The sequence below is a fragment of the Solanum verrucosum genome, unplaced genomic scaffold (assembly GCF_900185275.1).
Source record: "Solanum verrucosum unplaced genomic scaffold, falcon-dt-bn FXZP01000032.1, whole genome shotgun sequence".
NCBI classification, from domain to species: Eukaryota; Viridiplantae; Streptophyta; class Magnoliopsida; order Solanales; family Solanaceae; genus Solanum; species Solanum verrucosum.
Window position 1 is genome coordinate 524,357 of NW_026020569.1, and position 24,377 is coordinate 548,733.

At 33.1% G+C, this 24,377-nt stretch overlaps 4 protein-coding genes across 4 annotated transcripts; 2 read left to right on the forward strand and 2 right to left on the reverse strand.

Annotated features, from left to right (window-relative positions):
- Nucleotides 1-3,753: 3,753 nt before the first annotated feature.
- Nucleotides 3,754-7,181, forward strand: LOC125810779 (protein DA1-related 1-like). The gene is made up of 11 exons (XM_049490267.1): nucleotides 3,754-4,050; nucleotides 4,232-4,322; nucleotides 4,808-4,961; nucleotides 5,075-5,195; nucleotides 5,303-5,386; nucleotides 5,533-5,652; nucleotides 5,826-6,038; nucleotides 6,146-6,208; nucleotides 6,296-6,411; nucleotides 6,531-6,589; nucleotides 6,680-7,181. Exons 1-11 carry the CDS (start codon nucleotides 3,859-3,861, stop codon nucleotides 7,015-7,017), a joined length of 1,551 nt encoding a protein of 516 aa, XP_049346224.1. The 5' UTR covers nucleotides 3,754-3,858; the 3' UTR covers nucleotides 7,018-7,181.
- Nucleotides 7,182-8,015: 834 nt separating this feature from the next.
- LOC125810771 (protein LYK5-like) lies at nucleotides 8,016-9,909 on the reverse strand. Its single transcript, XM_049490260.1, has one exon. The coding sequence runs from the start codon at nucleotides 9,864-9,866 to the stop codon at nucleotides 8,016-8,018; it is 1,851 nt and encodes a 616-aa protein (XP_049346217.1). The 5' UTR covers nucleotides 9,867-9,909.
- A 1,437-nt stretch (nucleotides 9,910-11,346) lies between these two features.
- LOC125810768 (lysM domain receptor-like kinase 4) lies at nucleotides 11,347-13,649 on the reverse strand. The gene has a single exon (XM_049490258.1). The coding sequence runs from the start codon at nucleotides 13,451-13,453 to the stop codon at nucleotides 11,513-11,515; it is 1,941 nt and encodes a 646-aa protein (XP_049346215.1). The 5' UTR covers nucleotides 13,454-13,649; the 3' UTR covers nucleotides 11,347-11,512.
- Nucleotides 13,650-14,697: 1,048 nt separating this feature from the next.
- Nucleotides 14,698-17,916, forward strand: LOC125810797 (uncharacterized). Its single transcript, XM_049490287.1, has 8 exons — nucleotides 14,698-14,921; nucleotides 15,016-15,108; nucleotides 15,946-16,024; nucleotides 16,507-16,585; nucleotides 16,742-16,781; nucleotides 16,865-16,999; nucleotides 17,139-17,276; nucleotides 17,574-17,916. The coding sequence occupies exons 1-8, from the start codon at nucleotides 14,698-14,700 to the stop codon at nucleotides 17,851-17,853; spliced, it is 1,068 nt and encodes a 355-aa protein (XP_049346244.1). The 3' UTR covers nucleotides 17,854-17,916.
- Nucleotides 17,917-24,377: the final 6,461 nt, after the last annotated feature.

Genomic DNA, 24,377 nt, shown 5'->3' on the forward strand with positions numbered 1-24,377 from the left:
GAGTTATAAATGACGAACTCACTTTGTTAAGTCCATGATCACATGCTCTTATTCAAGACGTCTAATTTAATATCACGTGTCAAATGACGTGACACTCAATTAGTCAAATAAAGAAGTTAATGAAATTGTCAGTTGCCAAACTGACATAGTATATGTCTAGTTAAATCAAAGGTTAGTGAAAATGTGTCACGTATACAAATGACATGTTCCGTTCAATCGAATATGATCATGTCACTTCAATCTAAGTGGTAAAAAAAAATTAATCTTTTATTACAATTCTCCGCAGGGTCTCATAATTTAGACAAAATATCTGAATATTCAAACAAGAAATCAGAGTGGGCTCGTGGATCAAATGTCGCAAATTTCTCTATAAGCTACGAGGTTCAAACAAACAAGTATTCATCTACAAGTTCTAGAGATTAAAAAGAAGATCCGATATCAAACTTCAAGCCATTGAATTCAAGTACAAGTCAAGATCAAGTCCACCAAATCCAAAATCAATCGCAAAAGCCTTTGAATGTTGTCGGAAAGAAGAATCAAATGATTTTCATAGAAATTGCAACACTCATTACACTTGAAATAAGATATCGTGATTATTGTAATAATTTATCTTTAAAATTATTTTCTCAATCCAAATTTTATCATCTAGTACATATGCATACATTATATGACTTTGTAATATTGAGAAAGTACAATGAATAAATTAAAAGTGTCAGTTGATGATTGAAATAGTACCATATTGCTTAATTTATATGCTTGATATTGTTGGTGGAAAATTGGAAGAAGTAAAAAGTTAAAGCAAGTCTATTAAAATGGAACTGAGAGAGGACCACTTGACTTTATTTATGGTTATTATTATTCATAATTTAAGCTGAAACATTGTTTTCATCCCTAACTCCCAACAAACAAATAAATGAAGTGTAATACAATTAGCAAAATATTTCCTTAAATAGAATTTCATTTTCCGATAATTCAAACTAATATAAAAAGGAAACTAAAAAACATCCATAAATGAAAGTTACACGAATACAAAGCACTCTTTTCCGAAAATAGTAAATAGGAGTATTGTAAGGCAGAGTAACAGAACGAACAATACTTTGACATCACTGAAACATAAGTCGGTTCCCTATATAAGGCTATCGATAAATAAAAGGATAGTTTGGTTAGTGAGATAAATTATCTTGAGATTATAATTATTAAACAATTTTTTAGGTCGATAGAATAAGGTGAAATATTCATAATTAATTTTGAATACCTTTAACTAAATAAAGTATTATTATAAATTTGAATTTAATTTCATTTTTTGATCTTAAAATGTCTTATTTTATCTGAATTAAATGTTAAAATAAAATAAATAAACACGGGAAGCATTTAAAGTGAATATCAATCTTGAATGAAATTCGTCAGTAATTTAATTTATTGATTAATATATGTAATCTTAACTTACATAAGCGTTTAATGAAATTTTTTGAAATATAATTAATAAAGTGCAATTATGAATTTACTAGTGGAATGATTTGCAATTTGTTAGGGTATGAATAATTCAAATTAATTATTTGAAAATATTTCAATGAAGCCTCAGTAATTAATTCAGTGCTACTAATCCATATTTAGCTAGAATTCAAAATCCTATTTTAAGGGAAAAAGGGATGGAGTGGGTTTCTTGGTTTTCAAGAATAACGTGAGTTTTCTTCTTGCTTTTGGACTTGGAAGAAATCTTAGCGGGTTTCTTCTTACCTAGAAAGATAATAAGTTTTGTATATGATCCAAGTATTGAGAGAGTTACATGTGAACTTGGGATTAGAAGACATAGAATTGATGTCTAACTTGTGGATTCACTTAAAGGTCAGTTTAACTTGTGGATTCGATTGAAGGTATCTATCTGCTCACGCTTCAAGAGGTAATTCATGAATTAAATTTCAGAAAGTTTATGTTTTCTAGCATGATTGTATGTATTCTAGGATAAACATATATGTTGTCTATTATTTATATAAGTAATATGATTTTAATATATTGTGCATATAATTTTCCAACACTTTTAACGTAGTTAATAATCCATAAAAGGAAATATAAGTCGAATTTGAAGATTAACATTTTTAATTATAACCTTCTGATCGACAGTTGAGGGTGTGGCCGCTGTTCAATAAAATAGGTGAAAATCATTAGGGAACAAAATTCAAATTTCAATAAAAAAAAGTGATTTTTACAAAAAATCTAGGTTTCACCGATTAGTTTACCTAATAGGAATAGTAGACCATAATAAGGGGCATAATTGAATTTCCTTCCCTAGAAAATTATGAATTGGATAATAATCAAAAGTTTAAAATCATCTCACTAGGTAAAGATAATTCAAAAAAATTGGTTTACATTGAAAGTTCAGAAAATTTTACCAAAATAACTCAAGTGTAGGTAATTCAACTTGGTTCGGTTATTATTACGTGCAACATGGAGAAGTAATAAAGTAACTGAATGTTTTTAAAGTAATGATGAAAACAGAGCAGGTGAAATGTTTTTTTCTAAAGTTTGGAAAAGGGAAAATTGATTTTTATAGGACAATACAAAGTAGACAGTCACTTGGTGTCAGAAGTTTAAGCAAAGATAGATGAGATTTTTATTTGGCCACTTGTCAATTTTCTCAGCTCGGATTTGTACTTCCCACCTGCCACACATCCTTAAACTCCCATTCAAAATACGATTAAGTAATTTCATTCTTTTTACCAGAAAACACACAGCAAATAATAAAAATTGCAACACTTACTAATCAAGTTCACTGTTGAGTTCCCACTTGGAGAAAAAGGCCAAAAGATTCAACAGTGACCCCTCAAAAATGGTCTTCTCTTTCTCTGCTGACGCATTTTTTTTGAAAAAGTTTAGCAGTTAAGTTAATGGGGTTTTGACATATTGTGGACTGATGATACCAAATCAATGGTACAAAGTTCCCACCTTCCAAGAAAAGCACCAAAACTTTTTCCAATTTTTGAAATAATGAAACTTTTCTCATAACCCCTTTCATTCAATTTTCGCCGATCTAATTACTCTTCTTTGACAAAAACTTTGGGCTTATATTTTGGGTGGAATTCAATTCCTTTCATTTGGTTTCTCCTTTTCTGGCTTACCTTTTTTTTTTTTAACTTATTCACACTTCCACTAGAATGTTCCTCTGAACCTCTGTTTTGTAATTTTGCCAAGTTTTAATTCTTGTGTGGAATGATGATGGTGGGGATATGGGTATCTTTCGTGTCATCTCCAGTTCTTGGGGCATGACCTACCTTCAAACTGAAATTTGATGCTTTGTACTTCAACTTGTGCTGATTCATTTGGAAGTGAGACTCCAAACATATAATCACTTTTTTACTGTTTCTTTAACTTGGATCATAGTAATTCAAATGTTTTTCTATGGTCTGGTAATTAGACCCCAAATGAATAGTCGGTTGTCTTTGTGACGGTTGGTGGGTGGTCATTATTTTGTACTGATGAGTTTCCATGGGGCAACTTGTTTATTACAATTTTCCAGAAGATTGTCGTTTTCCTCAGCTGATTATCTGTTCTGTTAGTAGTCATGTTGAATTAACTGTAGTATTCAGATGCTACCTTATCTTTTTTTTGTGATTTTCTTGATCATTCATTCGACTAATTTTTGTTCATGTTAGTTTTGTTATTTATAGGATCAGTTTGAGTTTGCTAGCAGATACAGATGATCCAGTCCACAAGCAGTACCTAATAAATATCCTTATTTGGCTTTGCAGGTGTTTATTGCCTACACACCACTGTTGGATTCATATAGCCAACTCCAACTTGTTTGGGATTGAGGTATAGTTGTTGTTGTTGTTGTACACCAGGGACAGGCAATCGTGTGTTATGGGTTGGTTAGAAAAGATATTTGGAGGTTCCACACACAGGATCTCTGGTGGACAATACCATGGGGGTTATGAGGGTGGGCAATATCATGGGGGCTACGATGGAGGGCAATATCATTCGGGGCATGAAGGAGGACAATATCATGGAGGGTATGAGGACAGTACTACTTGGGATGGACCAACTACATCAGTGGTAATCAGTGATTCTATTGCTAATTGCTTTTAAGTTGTTCTGTGTTTTCTAACAGTTGCTTGGTGCATTACAAAATGAGCATTTTCCCAGGCTATGTTGCTGAGAAAATGCTCTCAAAGTTCTAGCTTTTAATTAAGTCTTTCCCTTGCTAACTGAATATGATAATACGGACTGAGTGTAGGATGAATTGTCAGATTTTGATAAAGAAGAAATTGATCGGGCCATTGCACTTTCTCTAGCAGAAGAGGATCAGAAAGGGAAAAAAGTAATCGGTAAGTAGCATTACTAGGATTTAATATGAATGTCTTCCATTTTATAAAGATTGATTTCTAGTCTAGATCATCTGATGAATAAATAATAAGGTAAACAATGACGAAGTTTTCTGTTTTTCTTCACTCGACAAGTTTTTCACTGACTTCATTATAGAATTGTATGCTATATATGAAGTATTTGTCCAACACTCGCCTTATTGAGATTGTTGTGTTTGCATAAATCTGCAACTCTTGTCCTAATTTTTTTCTTTCTTTTTGAGAATTTGTGTGGTTATAAATGCAGAATCAATCAGAAAAAAATGATGTTTTTGTCAAGCATGGTTTGATGTAATAGGACTTATTTACTGTTGCGTCTTTGGCCAGGGTAATTGTGGATTTAGGGGTTATAGTATCTAGGTTAGTCTGTAATGTTTTATAGAGCTCTAGTATATTGGTGCTTAATTGCTAATCAATGTGTATCCTAATCTTCTGCTGCTACCTAATAGAGAGTGAACCCCATTTGGAGGAAGACGAGGCTCTCGCCAAGGCCCTTCAGGAAAGTTTGAATGTGGAGTCGTCTCCACCACCACCACCACCACCTCGATATGATTATGGAAGTCCCTTTCCACCAGTATCATACTCGTTTCCGTATGGGTATAGGTAACACCTCTTTTATTCTTCTGTAACAGAAGAATTTTGACTATTTTCTCTCTTAATTGAGTTGTAATTTTTTTTTTCTTATCATATCCTTGTACTGATGTGTCTGAGTGTAGGGTTTGTGCCGGTTGCAATGCCGAAATTGGACAGGGAAGATATTTAAGTTGCATGGGAGCTGTTTGGCATCCAGAATGTTTCCGTTGCCATGGTTGCAATCAACCAATTTCTGACTATGAGGTCTAAATGTAGTCAAATTTACTTGAATAGATTTTTATCCCATGGTGCTTTCAGTAATTACCTTGACTTATTGAATATAAAAGCAATTCATTTCTTGTCTTTTACAGTTTTCAATGTTAGATAACCGTCCATACCATAAATCATGCTACAAGGAACAACATCACCCAAAATGTGATGTTTGCAAGAACTTTGTAAGTGTTCATTCATTTTTGTTTAGATCGACATTTTGTTATCGTGGTATTGCACTGTGAACTTTACTGCATCCAACAGCTTCATCGTCTGGTAAAATATGACTAACCATATTTTTTGTATTTTGCCTTTACTTCTATGTGCTTAGATTCCAACAAATCCGGCTGGTCTAATTGAATATAGGGCTCATCCTTTCTGGCTTCAGAAGTATTGCCCATCACATGAAACTGATGGGACGCCTCGTTGTTGCAGTTGTGAGAGAATGGAGGTTAGCTGCTGCTACTAACTATTGTTACATTTCTTTTAAGTGCATATATGTCTTTAAAGATTAGCAGAACAAATAGGATTATTATAAAACCTGAATATATGTCACAACCTGAGACATTTTTTTCTTTCTTTCTTGTTCTTGTTGAATAATGTTAGGATTTCTTGTTTTTTTAGCCCGTAGATGCCAGATATCTGATACTTGAAGATGGTAGGAAGCTGTGTCTAGAGTGCTTGGACTCTTCAATAATGGACACTCATGAATGTCAACCCCTTTATCTTGAGATACAAGAATTTTATGAAGGTTTAAATATGAAAGTAGAGCAGCAAATTCCTTTGCTTCTAGTTGAAAGACAAGCATTAAATGAAGCGATGGAAGGAGAAAAGAATGTGAGAGTTCTGTTCAGAATTATCCATTTCTTAAGACACTACACAATCACAGGCCCAGAAAGCTGTTACCTTACATCCAACTTCCATTTTTTTTTTTGTCTTGATAGGGTCATCATCACATGCCTGAGACTCGAGGACTATGCCTGTCGGAAGAACAGACCATTAGCAGTGTATGAGTCTTCCCTTTTTCTGCACTTTCCTTAATGGCCATATACTGTTCAAAATGAAATATGTCTTGATTCAAACAAACATTTCAGATTTCAAAGCGACCACGGATTGGTGGTTATCGGATTTTGGATATGTTTACGGAGCCTCACAGGTTAATTCGACAATGTGAAGTGACAGCTATTCTAATCTTGTATGGTCTTCCTAGGTAATAAATGTCACACTTCTTTCATGCTTAATAGAATGGTCTAAAAGTCATACCTCATAAAAAAATTCTTGCTTCACTCTTTCTGAAGACAAATTTACTCATAACTAAGACTTTTCCAGGTTATTGACTGGTTCAATTCTGGCTCATGAAATGATGCATGCATGGCTGCGGCTTAAAGGTGGATCTTTTATTTTGATAACACTTGAATGAGATATCTGTTTATATGTTAAGATTCTGAAGATATGTTCTCTATTTAAATGATTATTAGGTTATCCGAGTTTAAGTCCAGAAGTGGAAGAAGGTATCTGCCAAGTTTTAGCTCACATGTGGTTGGACTCAGAAATTATAGCTGGTTCTGGTAGTACTTCAACTTCTGCATCTACATCTGCATCCTCATCATCATCTTCATCACCATCTACTTCATCAAAGAAAGGGAAACGCTCCGACTTTGAGAAGAAACTGGGTGATTTTTTTAAGCACCAGATTGAATCAGATACATCAGCAGCTTATGGGGATGGATTCAGAGAAGGTAATAAGGCAGTGCTCAAGTATGGCCTCAAGACGACACTTGATCACATCCGGCTTACAGGAACCTACCCGTGTTAAAATATTCAGTCATTCCGAGTGTTTCCACTTCAATGCGGATGTTCTAAACAAACCTTCTATACTAGTTTTGTTAGGACCACATAGCACATACAATTATAATCATTACACAATAATCAAAATATAAAGAGTAAATGCAGCAATAAGATGCAGATACGTTTAATACACTTGTGTCTGCTTCAAGTTGTATACTTATTCATATAAAGGAAATCCAAACATATTGATGCACAAGTATCTACCTTTCTTATTGTCCACCAAAAGGTGTTTCATTTTTGTCGTGGAGAAGAGGAAGATTGATCATATAGGCCTAATTGACTCCATGTAATGTATGAAGCAGCACCAATTATATCTTATTTGCATGCTCCTGCAATTATATGGCGTTGTATTGTGTTTGCCTGCTCCTGTAATTATATGGTGGTATTCTCTTATTTTTCATCTTATTCAGAGAACATTTTTGGTTGATTTACTTCTTCAGCTTACTTCAACTGTGTTAGTTTCACATAGCTTGTTCTAAGTTAGAAGATAAGAGGAGGATTGCACTAGGATGGCGGGTCATTGTAAAAATAGTTTTAACTATAATGAATCACTAAATTCATTAGATTGAGCTAAGCGGACAGAGAGGATTCATATATGACAATAGAGAATCATACAAACAAAGCTATAGTAACATAATAGATGCATGGAACGATGAGCTCTCTCCACAATTTACTGCATATTGCAGTCCTCGTGTCTGGTTATTCTCTGCATGTGTTTTGCAGCTGAAACAGTTGATGTTGTATATTTTGTTGAATGGCATCCATCAAGAATTAATATTTTGGGAGTCAGAGCCCATTGAGAGAAAACTAAGAAAAGAGAAAAGGAAGGAAAGGGGGACTAAATGAACAGTAGTACAGAAGCCACAACTAAGTCTTAACTTTACATTTAAGAAACAAAAGTTTACTGTTGGGACAATATGTATGAACGTAACATATAAACACTTATTCATTTTGTTCACAAGTTCTCTAGTTTTGTATATCTGTCTGGATTTTGATTAAGGTAGATATTATTTCAGTTGCACTTGGTCTTCTTTCAGGTTCCATCGTCAAGCATGCTGCAGATAATTTCACCAATCGAAGAACGAGATCAGTTTGTTGAATTATGTAACCAAGCGGGTGCTTAATTTGTAGCCTTGGATCTTCGAGTTCTTGAATTTTAGATTCTTTATCCATACTTTCAAGCACTGTCTCTGACAAGAGTACTTCTTTTCCATCCTGCTCAAAAGCAGCCCCTTTTCCTGTAATAATCTCCAACAAAACGATTCCAAATGCATAGATATCTACCTTGGGAGTAACCTGGCCAGTTTCAATGTACTCTGGTGCCAAGTAGCCATTGTTTCCCTTGACGAACTTCATAGATGAACTTTCCTTTCCCTCATTGTTTGCTGACCGCGCCAGGCTAAAATTTGAAATCTTGGCCCTTAGATGTCTGTTAAGTAAGATACTGTTACTACTAATGTTATTATGCACATAAGCTGGAGCTGTGAAGTTATGAATATAATCTAGACCATCAGCGATATCTAAGGCAATACGAATTCTGCAGTTCCAGCTCTGAGCCTCGGGGTTATCATCCTTGAAAAGCCATTCATTTAAAGATCCATTTTCCATGAACTCAAAAACAAGATAGGATAGTTGGTGATGCTTACAGACACCAGTGAGGCTAATTAAATTGAAATGGTTGATCTTTGCAAGGAATTTAACCTCCTTTGATATGTCTGTCCGCGTCTCCTTGATGGCCATCAGTTTTCCTCGAAGGACCCCTTTATAAACACAATTACCAATTTTTTTTCGCGAGCTGAAGTTTTCAGTTGCAGCCACCAGTTCTTCGAATTCATACACTTTAATCATTTGACCTTCACCAACAATACTTTCCAGGACATGTTCTGGCAAATTCCTTGTTTGTTTCCCTTGTCTTCGGTTCCCAAGTATTTCACCTCTTTTGTTTTCCTTCTTATATTTTAAGACAATGAACAAGATAAAACAGAGGACTGCAAGGGATACACCAGTTCCTACCCCAATGAAAAGACTGCGGTATGATATTTTGTGCCTTGAAGGGTAAAATATTTCAGTGTGTGCTGTCTTAATAGTCCTTGTTTGGGAGCTTGAAGGTTCTTTTGGCAGAGGAATCAGTATTGTTGTGAAAGGATAAAGAACTGAATTTTCAGATAATCCATTTGCATATGCTATACTTTGACTACTGACACTGAACTGCGCGCTAATGCTAGAAACGTTGTCCCCCCATGTAACCAAATGAGTCACCAGATATTTCACTCCATTTCTTGACTGATCCCTTGTAGGACAGGCACATCTGAGTGGTACCCGCAAATTTAGACCTGGAAACAGATCCAGTGCAATGTAGACATTTTCATGCATAAGAGCACTGCAAGTAGATAACCCCTGATACGTGCTGTTTGCGATGCGAAAATAGGTATCAAATTTGCTTCGTATAACATAAGAGGTGTCAGCCTGATAGTATTGACCTGAACATGAACAATTTACTGGAACTATAACTTCTTGATTCTGATCCAATATTTTAGACCTTGAGATATTGTTGATGTGGACAATATCATCAGGGTTCGAAGATAGGAGTTTTGAGATGGAAGAAACAGAATTATAAGGAGAATCTGATCTAAAAATCAGGAATGATGGACAGGAGAACTTTTCACCATTGCAAGAATAGAGAAAAGAAGCAGTAGTTCCTGTTTCATTGGTTCCTTTACAACTCATGACAGTATTGCCTGAATAATTTTGTTGGGCATAGACCTTTGAAGCTAAAACGATGAAACTTATGAAAAAGATAAGCGGAAAATCACCCATGGTATGCTATTGTCTCAGAGTTACCCAATGGCAGCTGAGAAAGTTGAGGTACATGCCCTTATGGCCAGTGTAATTCAAATGAACACAAAATATTCTTCAATGTAAAGTCAAACATCATATGTCATTGACAATATGAAGCCACCACATTGATGCAGACCACTTATGAAATGAAACAATATTCTAGTTAAACGACATTTTCTTCTAACAACCATTGGAGCTTTCCACATTTAACTATTAAACAATTAGCATAAACGTGAAGTTTCAAAACGGCGATTCATGTCATTCTCTAAGGCAGTATGTATTGTATCATCAACTATTGACCTTGCTTGATGAGCAGGTCTAGCGTGTAATTTCTGTTTTATACAGTCTTGCAAGAAACTCAGATGCAACTGCTTATTAAGATGCCGTCCATAATAATTCATAGTTTATCCTGAAAATTGAAATCTCTAGATGCCACAAGGAATTATTTTACTAAAGCAAACTAAGATAGCAGACTCTAACTTGATCACAACTTAATATAAACAGTAACAACTCCTACTATGCTCAATTCTATGCAAGTTTGATCGGCTATTTGAATCCTTTTTTTTTAAATAGTGATTGGCTATTTGAATCCTCATTATCCATATTGCTGCAGTTAACCGGATCTTAGTCCAAAATGATCACAACTTAATATACCAGTCATAAATCATTCAATTACAAGAAGCTCGAATATACATTAATCACGTTATCCCACAGGTATTTGCTTTCTATTCGAGGGCCCAAAAAATAATAACAATAATAACAACCACTAGCCTGTTGTCCTTTTTGAACAAAGTCAAGTCAGATTAAATTAAATAAATAACCAGCCGGCCCTGCCTTCATTTTGCCCCAGATATGTATTCAATCATTGGATTTGAATGCTACAAGTCAATGTTTCCACTTTCATCTTGTTGATCACATACCTATGCCATCATCATCATGTGCAAAAGCCTTCTAATACTTCATGGTTCTTGACCAACGAATTCCAGAACTCAAAGATGATGTTATTAATAATTAGTTTTCAGACGGCTAGACTAGTTCAATATTGTGGCATCAGTGGGAACATACAGGTATATTCCTTCAATCAGTCAGCTTTTTTTTTATACTTAATTGGCGTTCAGTTGATTCTACAGCTTCAACATGGCTTTATAAACCAGCTTAACCTGTTGTGTTCACAAGTTGTATAGCTACCAACAATACGAGATGCAAAAACAAAAGACAGGCCCAGTGATCCATTGTCACTATTAGGTAAAACCAGCAAGTTGCTGCCTTGATCTATGATTCAAGGTAGGTTTAGTTCTGTTGTTTACCAGTTATCAGGATCTTTATTATGATGAAGCCACTCTCTTTTGCTAGGTTAAAGCCAGGACCTGTTTGCGCTTGGAACATATATGGAACACGAGGAGGACTACATGCATTACTCAGAGCAAGAAAGAACACAAGTAAGAGAGCACAAGGTGGCTTGATTGAAATATTTAACTGATTTTTATGTAGGATAAATGGTGTCATAGCTCTTCGAAATTCATAAACAAGGTTATAACATTATGCACATAACAAATCATGCTAGACGTGGAAGAAGGAAAAACCAAAAAGAAAAAACACAAAAAGAAAACCTTACAATCATTGATCTAGGGCAATCTATGTGGTGACACTGAAGTTCTAAATGACATTTCCCATGAGTGTGTGGCTGTCATAATTCTTGAAACAGATTGCACAATCTCATCCGTACTAGGGCGATGCGAAGGATCTTTCATTATGCAGTTATCGATCAATCTGACCATGGCAAAGGCAAGTTCTGCAGGGTACTTCCCTTGCAGAGAAGGGTCAATGAAGTTGCTCAAATTCTCCTTTGCATCCTCATCATGAAGCACCGGGATCAACACCTCAGACAAGTTTGTATTTGAGCCTTCATATAGAGCAGAAACTTCTTTCCCAGTGAGAATCTCCAGCAACAGAACTCCCAATGCATAGACATCCAGCTTTGGAGAGACTAGCCCATTCTCCAAATACTCAGGTGCCATGTAACCTTGGGTCCCAACTATATGCCTTGTCAACGCAAACTCACCTTCTTGTCCATCCGCTGACCTTGCTAGACCAAAGTTAGCAATCTTGGCTCTTAAATCACCATCAAGAAGAATATTATCACCGTTTAAATCCTTGTGAACATGAGGAGGGGATGTGTAGCTATGAAGATAGTTAAGCCCTGTGGCCACATCAAAAGAAATTTGTACTCTTTGAGCCCAACTTAGTGACTTCTGATCACCATTATGGTGACATATCCAATCGCTTAATGGTCCATTGGCAGCATATTCATATACAAGATACCAGTGACCATCATGAAAACAAATTCCCGATAGACTAATGAGATTAAAATGATTGATTTTGCTCAACAAATTAATTTCCTTTGATACATCACCACTCATTTTCTTTATAGCAGCAAAATCCCCATTGATCGTGCCCCGATAAACAGATCCCTTAATCAAACATGTAGGACTGAAATTTTCTGTGGCTGCTTTAACCTCTTCAAACTTGTAAACCTTAACAGATTGAGCTATGCTGGATAAACTTTCCAAAAACTCCTCTGATTCTTCTTCAACTTTCTTATTCGACGGTTTCTCAACAGCTTCAAAGCTTTCAGAAACAAACTGTGGATCAGCTTTCTTTTCCTTTTTCCTGAAAAACAAAAAGAAAACAACAACCCCCAGAATACACAAAGCAACAAGTCCTCCAACAACACCAGCCACAACATATATCCAAGTTTTCTTCGAGCTACTCTCCGATACAGGGACAGCAGGTGGTGGTGTTGATGTTGTCGCAGGAGGCGGTGGTGGAGATGGTCCAGCAACTTGGGAACTCAAAGGTGGGGTCGATAAAGGAACTAATAGAGTAGTATTTGGTAAGACAGTAGGAGCATCTTCTGGTATACTATTAGCAGCAAGAGTTGCCCTAAAATCCAGCCCAAATTTATCACTAATGAAGGAAACAAATTCCCCAGAAGCAATCAAATAAGTAAGGAGATAATTTGTACCATTATCAGTTTGGTTTTGCGTAGGACAAGCACATCGCAGAGGAACATTAATTCTTGAACCAACAACCAGATTATTAGCTTGTTCACTGTTCTCCGCGTTGATAGCATGACAAGTTGACAATCCTTGTAAGGTATTAATTGCAATATTCAAGAAAGTATCACCCCTTCTGATAACATAAGATGCATTTGATTGATAAAACTGACCTGAACAAGAACAAGTGACAGGAACAAGAACCATTTGGTTGGTGTTAAAAGTAGCATTTTGAGAAACTGAATTGAGCTGAGAGAGCTGTGAAGGGTTAGCACCCAATAGAGATGAGATTGAGGGCACGGTGTTGAAAGGGGGTTGAGATCTGAAGGTCAAATAGGATTGGCAAGTACGGTTAGCGCCATTGCATAAATACCCAAAAGCAGAAGTGGAGGTATCTTGGGCGTTGCAGTCATTTGTTCCTGCTCCAAAGTAAGGCTGTTGTGCAAGAATTGAAACAGAGGAATACGCAAGAATGATGGTAAAAACAAAGACGAGATGAGAATAATTCATTTTCACCTCAGAGGAATCAAGAGATTGTTGTTTTGTTATATAAGCAAAGCAGAAATTTTAATTTTTTTAGACAATAATCAAACACCAACGCGGCATAATAATGTCTCAAAAGAAAAAGTCAACGTAAATGCGTGTAGGAATTTTATGTAAGAAAAGAATAATTGATGAGGCACAGAGATATATAGGAGTAATATTTAATCACAAATAATTTGATGGGTTGACCTTTGAAGATTAAATATTGATTTCTAGACCCATCGCTATTAGAGCTGTACTGTTACATAGACTAATAGTATATCTAGGCTGTGCATTTGGACATTGTGATCTCTGTTTGTCATCCAAAAAAGGTGGACGTTCAAGTCACGTCTCATAGATATTTTGAATTATTAATTATTGTGATTTATAGTATTTTATATGTAATTTATAAATATATAAATTTAATTTTAAAAAAATTAAAGATTTCATGCACAAATTCTTGATCAAATTTAAATTATTTGATTCTCAAAAAATAAAAAGTATCACATAAATTGAAACAGAATAAGTAAAAAGAAATAAGGAGGGAAAATTGAAGAGTTAGGCTAGAATGAAAAGAAATGGAGCAATTGGCCCACCTGAAAATTATTTGTAGGCAAGAAAGCGTGTGGATTCATTGTGGAGAGCTTTTAAGCAGCTGAACAAAATTGACTTAAAGCATCAACTATTCAAGTGGAGATATTGTCTTACTTGTGCTACTAATTTGACTCCTTCAAATCTTTTGGTCAACTTTTAGAAATAAGTTTTGAAGAAGTTCCTTGGGGGTGGGGGAATTTCACAAATATACTCATTTCGTCGTAAATTATGTGATGATATTTGATTCAATACACAGTTTTAAGAATGAAATAAAAATGTTTAAAACTCGTTATTTAATACAAGTCTTTTAAATATTTATGTAATTATAAATTATTTCATTAAAAAATATTTAAAAATAAATTATTATTAAATATAGAAATATGTCCTTCTAAGAATGTCACAATTAAACCTATTTGGTTGGTTGGTAATGGTTGTTTGAAGAAGAGAAAAACTGAAACCATTATACTTGGGCTTTCTATTGAGGCCTATTAGCACTAAGTCACCGATACGGCCCATATATTATTAGCCCAAAGCGCATTGGGATGGGCTTACGAGCTTTCTGTTTGACCAGCACTTCTGCTCTTCTGTTTTAAGTTTTAACCACTACCTGAAAGTTTCAGAGTATAGAGTTATCTGGAATGGAGATTTGCCGGCTGCCAAGTCAACCGGCCGTTATTCATCTCCGGCAGGGTCAAACAGCCGGAATATACTCTATTAAAATGCCACAGTTTCCCCCCTATATTAAATGCAGTCTAGGTGACGAATCGAGCACTAAAAACCCGGATTCGAAAAATCGAATGTTCATTCTGGGAATGGGTTTCATAGGAAAATTCTTGGCTGCAGATTTGAAAAGCAATGGATGGTGAATAAGACTTATCCTTGATCTCCTTTTCCTCTTTTCGTACTAGTTGAAGTTGTGAAAAGAAGCTAGCTGTTAACATTTGTTTATTGCGTAGGGAAGTTACAGGAACTTGTACTAGTACTTCCGGGAAAACGAAATTAGAGGAAATGGGGTTCCATGCTCACATATTTGACGCCAATGAACCACAGTGAGTTTTCCAGTCATCTCTCTTATTCATATATGTTCTTTGGTCAGAACATAACTCTACTGTTGTGGGAAGCAGGAAGCTTCGTCCTCAACTCTCTTAACATAGCAAATTACTTCGTTGCTGCAAATTTTGTCTAAAGTTGAATATGGATCAACCCTTTCGGATGCAACTAGTCATTTTCCGAATGCCTCCTAAAATAACACAACAGGGATAAGTGACTGCCTTGGGGTTTTGCTGTACATGACAAAATTACTACCGGAGATTAAGCAATGGCTAAAATGGCCAGAAAGTGATATAGTAAAAAGACATAGTATAATGAAAACAACAGGAGGATAATTGAATTCTTAAAATCTAAAGGAGAAGAGGCAAAGCATGTGTTTGTTTAACTAGGTAAGTGACTTCAAATGATAAATGGATAATGTTTAAACTTCGAATTGGTAGAGAATTAGAATATGTCAAGCAAAGACTTTAATGGCCAAGAACTCCTAAGCTGTTGTTGGTTTTCCCTTTTGTGTTTACTGCTTTTTCAAACAAAATATACAGTACACAGTACTTACATGAATGAAGTGAATGATAAATTTTCTTTGTTAAGTAGCAATTAAGTCTCTTTGATTTATAGTTCTTTTCTCACTGTTGCTGTAATTGTTACTTCATCCAAATAAAGTCAAAGTTGGGTTGTGTTTCTTATATCCAAACTAATGTGTTCATTGATTTCTGATCTAGGGTGTAAATGTAGGGTCACATATCTCAACCTCCATACTTGTAGGCGGTTTTATAGAAGAAACACTCTTTCTATCTCCCCCCTGTTCTGATAAGTGTTTCTACTCTATCTTTCAGACAGGATGTCCTCGATATCTTGAAATTCCACTCACATCTTCTTATCTCCGTCCCCCCAGTTTTGGGTGTTGGTGATCCGGTAAATTTACTCAGTATTATGCTGCTGTTATAGTAAGCAATATGACAAACATAGTCGTGCTAATTGTAGAGACCTTCCATGTGAACATGTTTATTGATGATGTTAATTGTAGACGTTCCTAACGACCTTTTCTTTGTCACGATATGGAAATGAACTATGATAAAAAAGAATAGAAGATAATTTTGTTTCTTCTTATTGTTAATCTTAAAATTCTTTTGTGTTTCTTTAGGTGTTAGAATTCTTCTTCTTAGCTACGTTTTGCTATTATACTCAATAGTTAGCAATATCATTTATTTGAAGATTCTTTACTTTTGAATCTAAAAAATAAGGTAAAATCATGCACCAAAGCCATAAAACTTACTTTCGCTGTAACTGTAGAATCTGGAATGGAGCTATATGATATCATGAAAAACTGTAGGAGAAGTTTTTTAACTTACCTTTCCACTAGCTTGAATGTCTAGTAATAGTTGTGTGTACTGCAGATGCTTCGGCATAAAGAATTGCTAAAAGAAAGACTAAAGGATGGTAACCTCCAGTGGCTTGGTTACTTGTCATCAACAGGTATGTCTTTTTTAACTATTGCAGGAAGAAATTTTGCATTTGTATTGTTAAATCACATTGCTACATGGTAAAACTATTTCTTTGGACAGACTGTATTCACGAAGTATGTTATTGATTACTGATCCTGAGAAATGTGTTTCCCTTTTGGACTATTAGGTGTTTATGGAGACTCTGGTGGTGCATTGGTTGATGAAGAGTAATTCTATGTTAACCAAGCACTTGAATCTCTTTGGTGCATTCGAAGTAGTCATCCTAGATTTATATGTTACCATATTTCAGGTTTCCACCAAACCCGACAACTGAATTGGCAAAAGCAAGGATAGCAGCGGAGGAAGGATGGTTACATCTGGCTTGTGATGGAAGGGTCACTGCCCAAATATTTAGATTGGGTGGCATATATGGTCCTGGTAGAAGGTTGTGATGAGGACATGTTTACTCTAATTGGACATTACTATTGTTTTTCTCCGGATATGTTGCATCCAGCAGTTAGTCTAATGAAGCACTCTTTGATTTAGTTGCAATCTGACTAACTTTTACTAATGTTTTATTGCAGTGCTGTTGACACTATTCTCAAGCAAGAGCCTCTGTCTAAAGGTCAGAAGATGAGATTTTCCAGGCATTATACATCCCGTATTCACGTTGCTGACATCTGCCAGGCTCTTAAGGCCAGCATTCAGAGGCCATCTCCTGGGTACCCATTCAATAACACTACTCTTTGTTCATCCAATTTGATTGTCTTAAATGTACGATTTATGTTTCTTCCTTTATTTCCAAGATAATATTAAATCATTCCTCTGAAGTTGGTAATACCTTGTCTGCATAAAACTGGATTAGAAGCTTTTAGCACACTTTTGTATTTGCTTCTACTCCAGTGGTTTCTATGTGCAATAACTTCCAGGTCATTTTGATGGGGGTACTTTTCAGCTTTCTATTTAATGATCTTCTTAGTTTCATCTTAATCAATTAATTGTCTGGTTTGGCATTTCAGGAAGATATACAATGTAGTTGATGACGATCCTGCTCCTAGAGAGCAGGTATTTAAGTTTGCTAGGAACTTGGTTGAGGAGAAATGGCCAGGTCACATAAGCCCCAACAACTCTGCTGAAGAGGCAAAGTCTTTAATTCCGCAGGGCGTTTCAAGGGGAGAGAAGCGAGTCTCCAATAAACGCATTAAAACGGAACTAGGAGTGAGGCTGCTTTACCCTACATATGAATCTGGACTGCGGAGCATTATTGAACGCATGGAAAATCCATTTCGCGGAAAGTGATTACATCCCCGTGTGCAATTGCTCCATCTTTAGACTGGAATGGAAGGTTTCCAGTGTATGTGGTGTTTAGGATGAAAAGATTGAGCTTTTAGGATGACTACAAACATGAAGAAGTAATATTGTAGACGTGATGAAGCTCAGAATCCAGATATTCATCAAAAAGAATATTTGTCCAGGACAACTTGTATCCATCCTTGTTACTCCCTCCATTTAAAAAAGAGTGGTCTGGTTTGATTTGGCACGGAGTTTAAGAAATTAAAAAAGACTTTTATATTTTGTGATCTTAAATTAAAGTTATGTCAAATGTATGAAATTGTCCTTAATCTTGTGGTCTTAAACATGCCACGTGGAAAGTTAAAAATAAAATGTTACCAAAAAAGAAAAGAGGTCATTTTTTTTAAATTGACTAAAAAGAAAAGGAGGTCATTATTTGTGAAACGGAGGGAGTATTATTTTCAAATACAAATAATAAGATAGTGATATGACATGGTTGGACAATCTCAACCGCATAATACAACCTGTAAATTTAAATTGACTAAAAAAAAAAGGAGGTCATTCTTTGTGAAACAAAGGGAGTATTATTTTCAAATACAAATAATAAGATAGTGATATGACATGGTTGGACAATCTCATCCGCATAATACAACCTGTAAATTAGTAAGACAAATGTGACATACACCATGGAGTCTTTTCTTTCTAAATGTGGACGGTTTATATTTTGGAGTTGAGAAATTTAAGATGACAATGGATAATCTTTTGTTTCATCTATTTTGTTTTAACATATGTATGATCAAAGTAAAAAATATTTTTATTTTTTAAGAGTCAAACAATTTTAGTTTGATCGAAAATTTGTAAGTGGAATCTTCAATTGTTTTGAAATGAAATTATATATTTGTAAACTACACAAAAGTACTATAAGTTTAAAAAATTGATAATCTAAAATAATTAAAGGATATATAAAAAATTTACTGTTAATAATAGATTTTTTTGAATCTCAAAATTTGAAAAGTGTTACATAAATTAAAATGTGTAGAAGTGTTAAAATAGTTTGCCTAAAAAAAATAGTGAACAAGAAGTATAGAGTGAGAATAAGAAGAGGAGGTGGAGTCGGGCAACAATGGACACGTGTGAAGTGTGGAGGAGTAAAAAGTTATTTAATATTGATGCATTAACTACCCCTACTTATCATTTTATTTACAAGAAGAAGAGACGTGGAGGTTTTTAATATTTTTTTCTTTTTCTGTGTTTTGGAGGTTTTTAATTGATTTGGTAATACTGTACATACATATAACTTCTGTATCAATGCAATAGAGATGGTTATGTAGCAGCCAATTTAAATGAAAAGGGAAAAGGGCTTTTGGTCGGCAAGCAGCACGACCCTAAGCTCCTCTCGTTAGCCTCTTATTATTATATAAGATAAGAGAATGCAACGAATACAGCGACGTTAAAACATTAAATAAGAGGACAAAGAGAATTTCCAAATCCATTCTGGGATATTACGTAGTAATGAGATATACTTTCCTGAGAAAATGTTTCAATTTTTTTCTTGAGTTATTGGAATTAAATTAGATCTAAATTTTATTTTTATTTTTTTTATGATATATGATTCAATTTCTGGGATATCCATGTCAGAAATTAAAGGTAGTTGAGGATAAACAACATTGTTATTGTGAATTGTTACAATAAAGTAGTTATGTAGATAGGGATTGGGAACAAAGTGTAAAATGCGGGTGGATACGTGTCAAAGTCATCTGATCCAGGTAGCGCATGTTCGCCGCATATATGAAACCTCTTTTGTCGTTAGTTATACTATACTATCCTGAGATGTTTTTATTTATTTATTTAGCAGGTGAATTAATATGTTTGAACGATAATGATGAATTGCCCCATTCCATCGACTCTTCTGTCGCTACTCTCCCATACTGCGCTGCTCATCAAGTGGTCTGTGTCAAAGGGGATGGCAAGTTGAGAGTAATAAATAAAAAAATATAGACACATACTATTTCTGTCTGCCTGCCTGCGTGCACTACTTCTGTATAATTAAAAAACGTTTATGATATGTACTAGATACACGATCCCGTGTCAATACGAGGCCCAATATATATTACTAATTTTTTTTCTCAATGTGATATCATGAAACTTGACAATTTATCAAAAAATTTATATGATTTTATAAATATTTTAAGTTGTTAATTATTGTAATTTATAGTACTTTTTTTTTACATAATTTTAAAATAATAGTATATATTATTCTCTTTGTTTTAATTTATGTGGCATATATAGGATTTCAAAAAAATTAACTTTTTTTTGTCTTTTAAATATATTAAATTATTTATTATTGTAATTTATAATACCTTTTTAATGTAATTTTCAAATAATATATGTTACTTTTCATGTCTAAAGTTATGTGACATTGATAGATTTTTTGGAGTCAAGTGATTTTTATATATATTTTAATTCTTTTAAAATTATTAATTATTGTGATAGGACATATAAGTGTTTGTTTTGATTGACCTATTTTAGGTATTTTTAAGTCAAAATAGCTTTTAAGTAATTTTGAAGTGTTTGAATAAAGTTAAAAAGTGCTTATTATTTAAAGTCAAAATAACAAAAATAAGTCAAAAGTCATAAGTTAAAAATTCTAACGTATGGCTTTTAACTTATAAGTCATAAGCCAAAAGTCAATTCAAACAAGCCCAAGCCATTAGGTAAAGGGCTAATTACTTGAGTGGATCCCTTTTAAAAAATAATTACTTATTTTAAATATACTATTTAATTATTACCATTTATAGCAATATATAACAATACTATATATTTTATTAGATTTGTCTCTCTCTTGCCTCTTTCTCCCTTTTCTCTCTCGCTCTTTCTCCCTTTTTTTTCTTTATGTTGTTCTTTCTCTTTTGTTTTTCTTTTTGCTGGTTTTTTTTTTGTTGCTCTTTCTCTTACTTTTTTTCCCTTTCTCTCTCTCTATTTTCTTTTGTAGAGTAGTTAATGATTCGTAGACTAAATAAAATTTGTATCAATAATTAATTAATTAGGCAAGTAATCTAATCGTAACAAATGAAGAGACATAATAAATTGCAAAATGAATTAAATTTACATTAAAAATGTATTCCACAAATATTAAAGTTGAATTAGTAGAGAATTAAATATGAATGCAAAATGTAGCAAACCAAATAGCATTCTATGTAAACTGAATGAATTTGTATCAACAATGAATTTCACAAGTAATTCAATCGTAACAAATCAATAAATTACAAAATGAATTAAAATTGTATTTAAAAGTGTATTACACAAATATTAAACAAGTAAATAAATTAAATTTGCTTTAAAATTGTATTACACGATATTAAAGTTGAATTAGAAGAGAAAATTAAGAATGAATGAAAAACATAACTAACGAAAGACAAGACACCGACCTATAAACTGAATTAAATTTGTAGTATTCATGAATAAAACATGTATTATATGTGTCTAATAAATTATTTTGGATTTGTATTACTAAGAACGTAAGTGATGTTTGCAATATGTATTAAAGATGTATTGTGCATATATTATAAGTGTGTTACCTAAATTGTTTTAGTTGATATCATTAAAAAGGGAGTGAAATTTGCAATATGTATTATAAATGTAGGATGTATTGTTCATGAATTTTATACAATTTTAATACAATTATGAAACATATCTAATACAACTTTAATACAAACCCGATATAGTTCCATAAACTTCATCCTTTTCGTGCTTCAATCTAGTATTTCTCCTAAAATCAATTCTAAACTTAATCAAACCCTCTTAAAATTGAGATATAAACTCCAAAAAGATATTTTCAATTATTTGTAGGAACAACCTATCCTAACTAATCGCAAACGAAAGAGCAGACAAGTAATCTAATCATAACAAATGAAGAAACATAATAAACTGCCGAATGAATTAAAGTTGAATTAAAAATGTATTACACACATATTAAAGTTGAATTAGAAGCGAATTAAACATGAATGCAAAATGTAGCAAACTAAAAAGCATTATGTGATTTGTAAACTAAATAAAACTTGTATCAATAATGAAATAATCAAGTAATTCAATCGTAACAAATCAACCAATAAACTGCAAAATGAATTAACTTGTATTAAAAGTGTATTACACAAATATTAAAATTGAATTAGAAGAGAGAATTAAGCACGAATAAAAAATTTAACTAATGAAAGAGCAGCCAATGATCTACAAAGTGAATTAAGCTTATATAAAAAATGAATTAAACAAGTAATCTAATAGTAACACATAATAAACTACAAAATGAATTAAATTTGCATTAAAAGTGTACACAATATTAAAGTTGAATTAGAAGAGAAAATTAAAAATAAATGAAAAACGTAATTAACGAAAGACAAGACAATAATCTATAGACTGAATTAAACTTGTATTATTCATGAATAAAACATGTATTATATGTGTTATAAATTATTTTGGTTTGTATCACTAAGAACATGAGTGATGTTTGCAATATATATTAAAAATGTAGTGTGCATGTATTATAAATGTATTATTAAGTGTGTTACCTAAATCATTTGGTTGGTCTCACTAAGAAGAGAGTAAAGTTTGCAATATGAATTATAAATATACTGTTCATTATTTTAATACAATTATAAAACATATCTAATTCAACTTTAATACAATTGCGATATAGTTTCATAAACTTTACCTTTTTTGAGTTTCAATCTTATATTTCTCCTAAAATCAATTATAAACTTAACTGAACCCTCTTAAAATTGAGATATAAACTTTAAACTGCATTTTCAATTATTTGTAGGATCAACCAATCCAAACTAATCACGAGTTCGTAAGATTCATAAAATGAATTCAAAATTTGAAGCTTTATAGTGACCATCAATGGTGAATTCTTGTTGTTGTAATTTTAGAGATTTGAAATTTTTGTTTGAGAATATGATATTGTAAAAAAAAATTATTTTTTTATTTCTCTTCTCGTCGTGTTTTTGGATAAAAATTGATTTGAGAATAATTATTTAAATGAAAATTTTAAAAGAAGAAGAAGAAGAATAAAAAAAGAAGAGGAGGAAGAGAGAATAACACAGAAAGAGACGAAAAGAAGAAAAATAAAAAGAAGAAGATGAGGAAGAGAAAAAGGACAGAGAAAGAGGTGAAGCGGTACAATTTTTTAATCCAAAAAATTGTTATATTAAGTTAGAAAAATTATATTGCCATAGATGGTAAATATTTTCTTAATATATCATATTTATGTGATTTTCCCTTAGGTAAATACTGATTCGTTTTTGGGTCCAATAAAAAAAAGAAACAATCTTAAAGCAAGAGGATACAAAGGCTTAAGGAAAAAAAAAAGTAGAAAGTTACGAAAATGTCCTTGTCATACAAGCAGGCATGTTGACGAAGACATGCCTGCTTGTAGACTCTTCTACTAAGTATAAATAAATAAATAAATATAAAATATACTTTGTATTCTTTAAAATCTAACTCATGAAGAAACCCCAAAACAAATTGTACGCGAGTGATGGAAAATAGATCATTTAAGATATTATGTGAATCAGTACATGGAAACTTATATAAATTTCACTAGTTTAGAAGTTAATTATTTAGATGTATTCTAATTTAAAATATTACGTATCTTAAAAGATTTTGGTACTTCTGAATATGTCCAAATAGCAATAAAAAGTTTTATAAGACAATCATTCACTTTAAAATCGAAAATGAATACGATACAATTCACCAAATGATCAAGTTAGAAAATGATTTCTATTTTGATTCTATAAAAAAACAATTTTTCTTTTTGAATGAAGTTAGTATAGTATCAGGCTTATTTTTCAATAAAATAATAGGTGGCAACTTAACTAGGCCTACATACCCTGGTACGATCAAGGAGTACTTGATTTTGATTGATAGTGAAAATTAGGAGTAGTTGTACCTGGCCAATATAGTATACCTAATTCAACATGATGTTTCCTTTTACAAGAATGGTTCGTATAATCAGAAGGCAGTCCATATATTAGTTAAGGTCCCACTTTTCAATTACTGAAGAGTTACTGACATTAATGTCAAATGCTACAAAAACAAAAAATACCAAATGCTATCTTGTCTTTTAATGTGTGCTGCATTCGAGCCACATAGTTTCTGCCTAATATATCATGTTTAGTTTCTGCCGCGTATATCATATTGACATAAAATATACTTCTATATTTCAATCATGTCATTAATCGAAAGGTACGATTAATATATAAAATTAAAAATTAAGAAGAGTAGCATATATAAGACTAATAATCATTGAATTTAATGAAATCAATATACATTAGCATTATGATTGTCATGTTACAGGTAGTATGTCAACAATTGATTAGTACCTACAATTTTGACCGAAAAATTATCGAAAATAAGCTTTGATTCGATAATATTCAAACAAATTACGTAGTAAATATTCATATAGCATTGTCGAAAGCACCATATATAATTACAAACCATCAGCATCTCTTTTAGTTTAATGTGTCAATCAATAA

Excerpts from the sequence above, each read along its gene's own strand:
- LOC125810779 (XM_049490267.1), top strand. The coding sequence starts at position 3,859 with ATGGGTTGGTTAGAAAAGATATTTGGAGGTTCCACACACAGGATCTCT. Across the intron at positions 4,051-4,231 it reads ATGGACCAACTACATCAGTG|GATGAATTGTCAGATTTTGA; the intron begins GTAATCAGTGAT and ends GACTGAGTGTAG. Across the intron at positions 4,323-4,807 it reads GAAAGGGAAAAAAGTAATCG|AGAGTGAACCCCATTTGGAG; the intron begins GTAAGTAGCATT and ends GCTACCTAATAG.
- LOC125810771 (XM_049490260.1), bottom strand. The coding sequence starts at position 9,866 with ATGGGTGATTTTCCGCTTATCTTTTTCATAAGTTTCATCGTTTTAGCT.
- LOC125810768 (XM_049490258.1), bottom strand. The coding sequence starts at position 13,453 with ATGAATTATTCTCATCTCGTCTTTGTTTTTACCATCATTCTTGCGTAT.
- LOC125810797 (XM_049490287.1), top strand. The coding sequence starts at position 14,698 with ATGGAGATTTGCCGGCTGCCAAGTCAACCGGCCGTTATTCATCTCCGG. Across the intron at positions 16,586-16,741 it reads TGGTTACTTGTCATCAACAG|GTGTTTATGGAGACTCTGGT; the intron begins GTATGTCTTTTT and ends TTGGACTATTAG. Across the intron at positions 16,782-16,864 it reads GGTGCATTGGTTGATGAAGA|GTTTCCACCAAACCCGACAA; the intron begins GTAATTCTATGT and ends ACCATATTTCAG.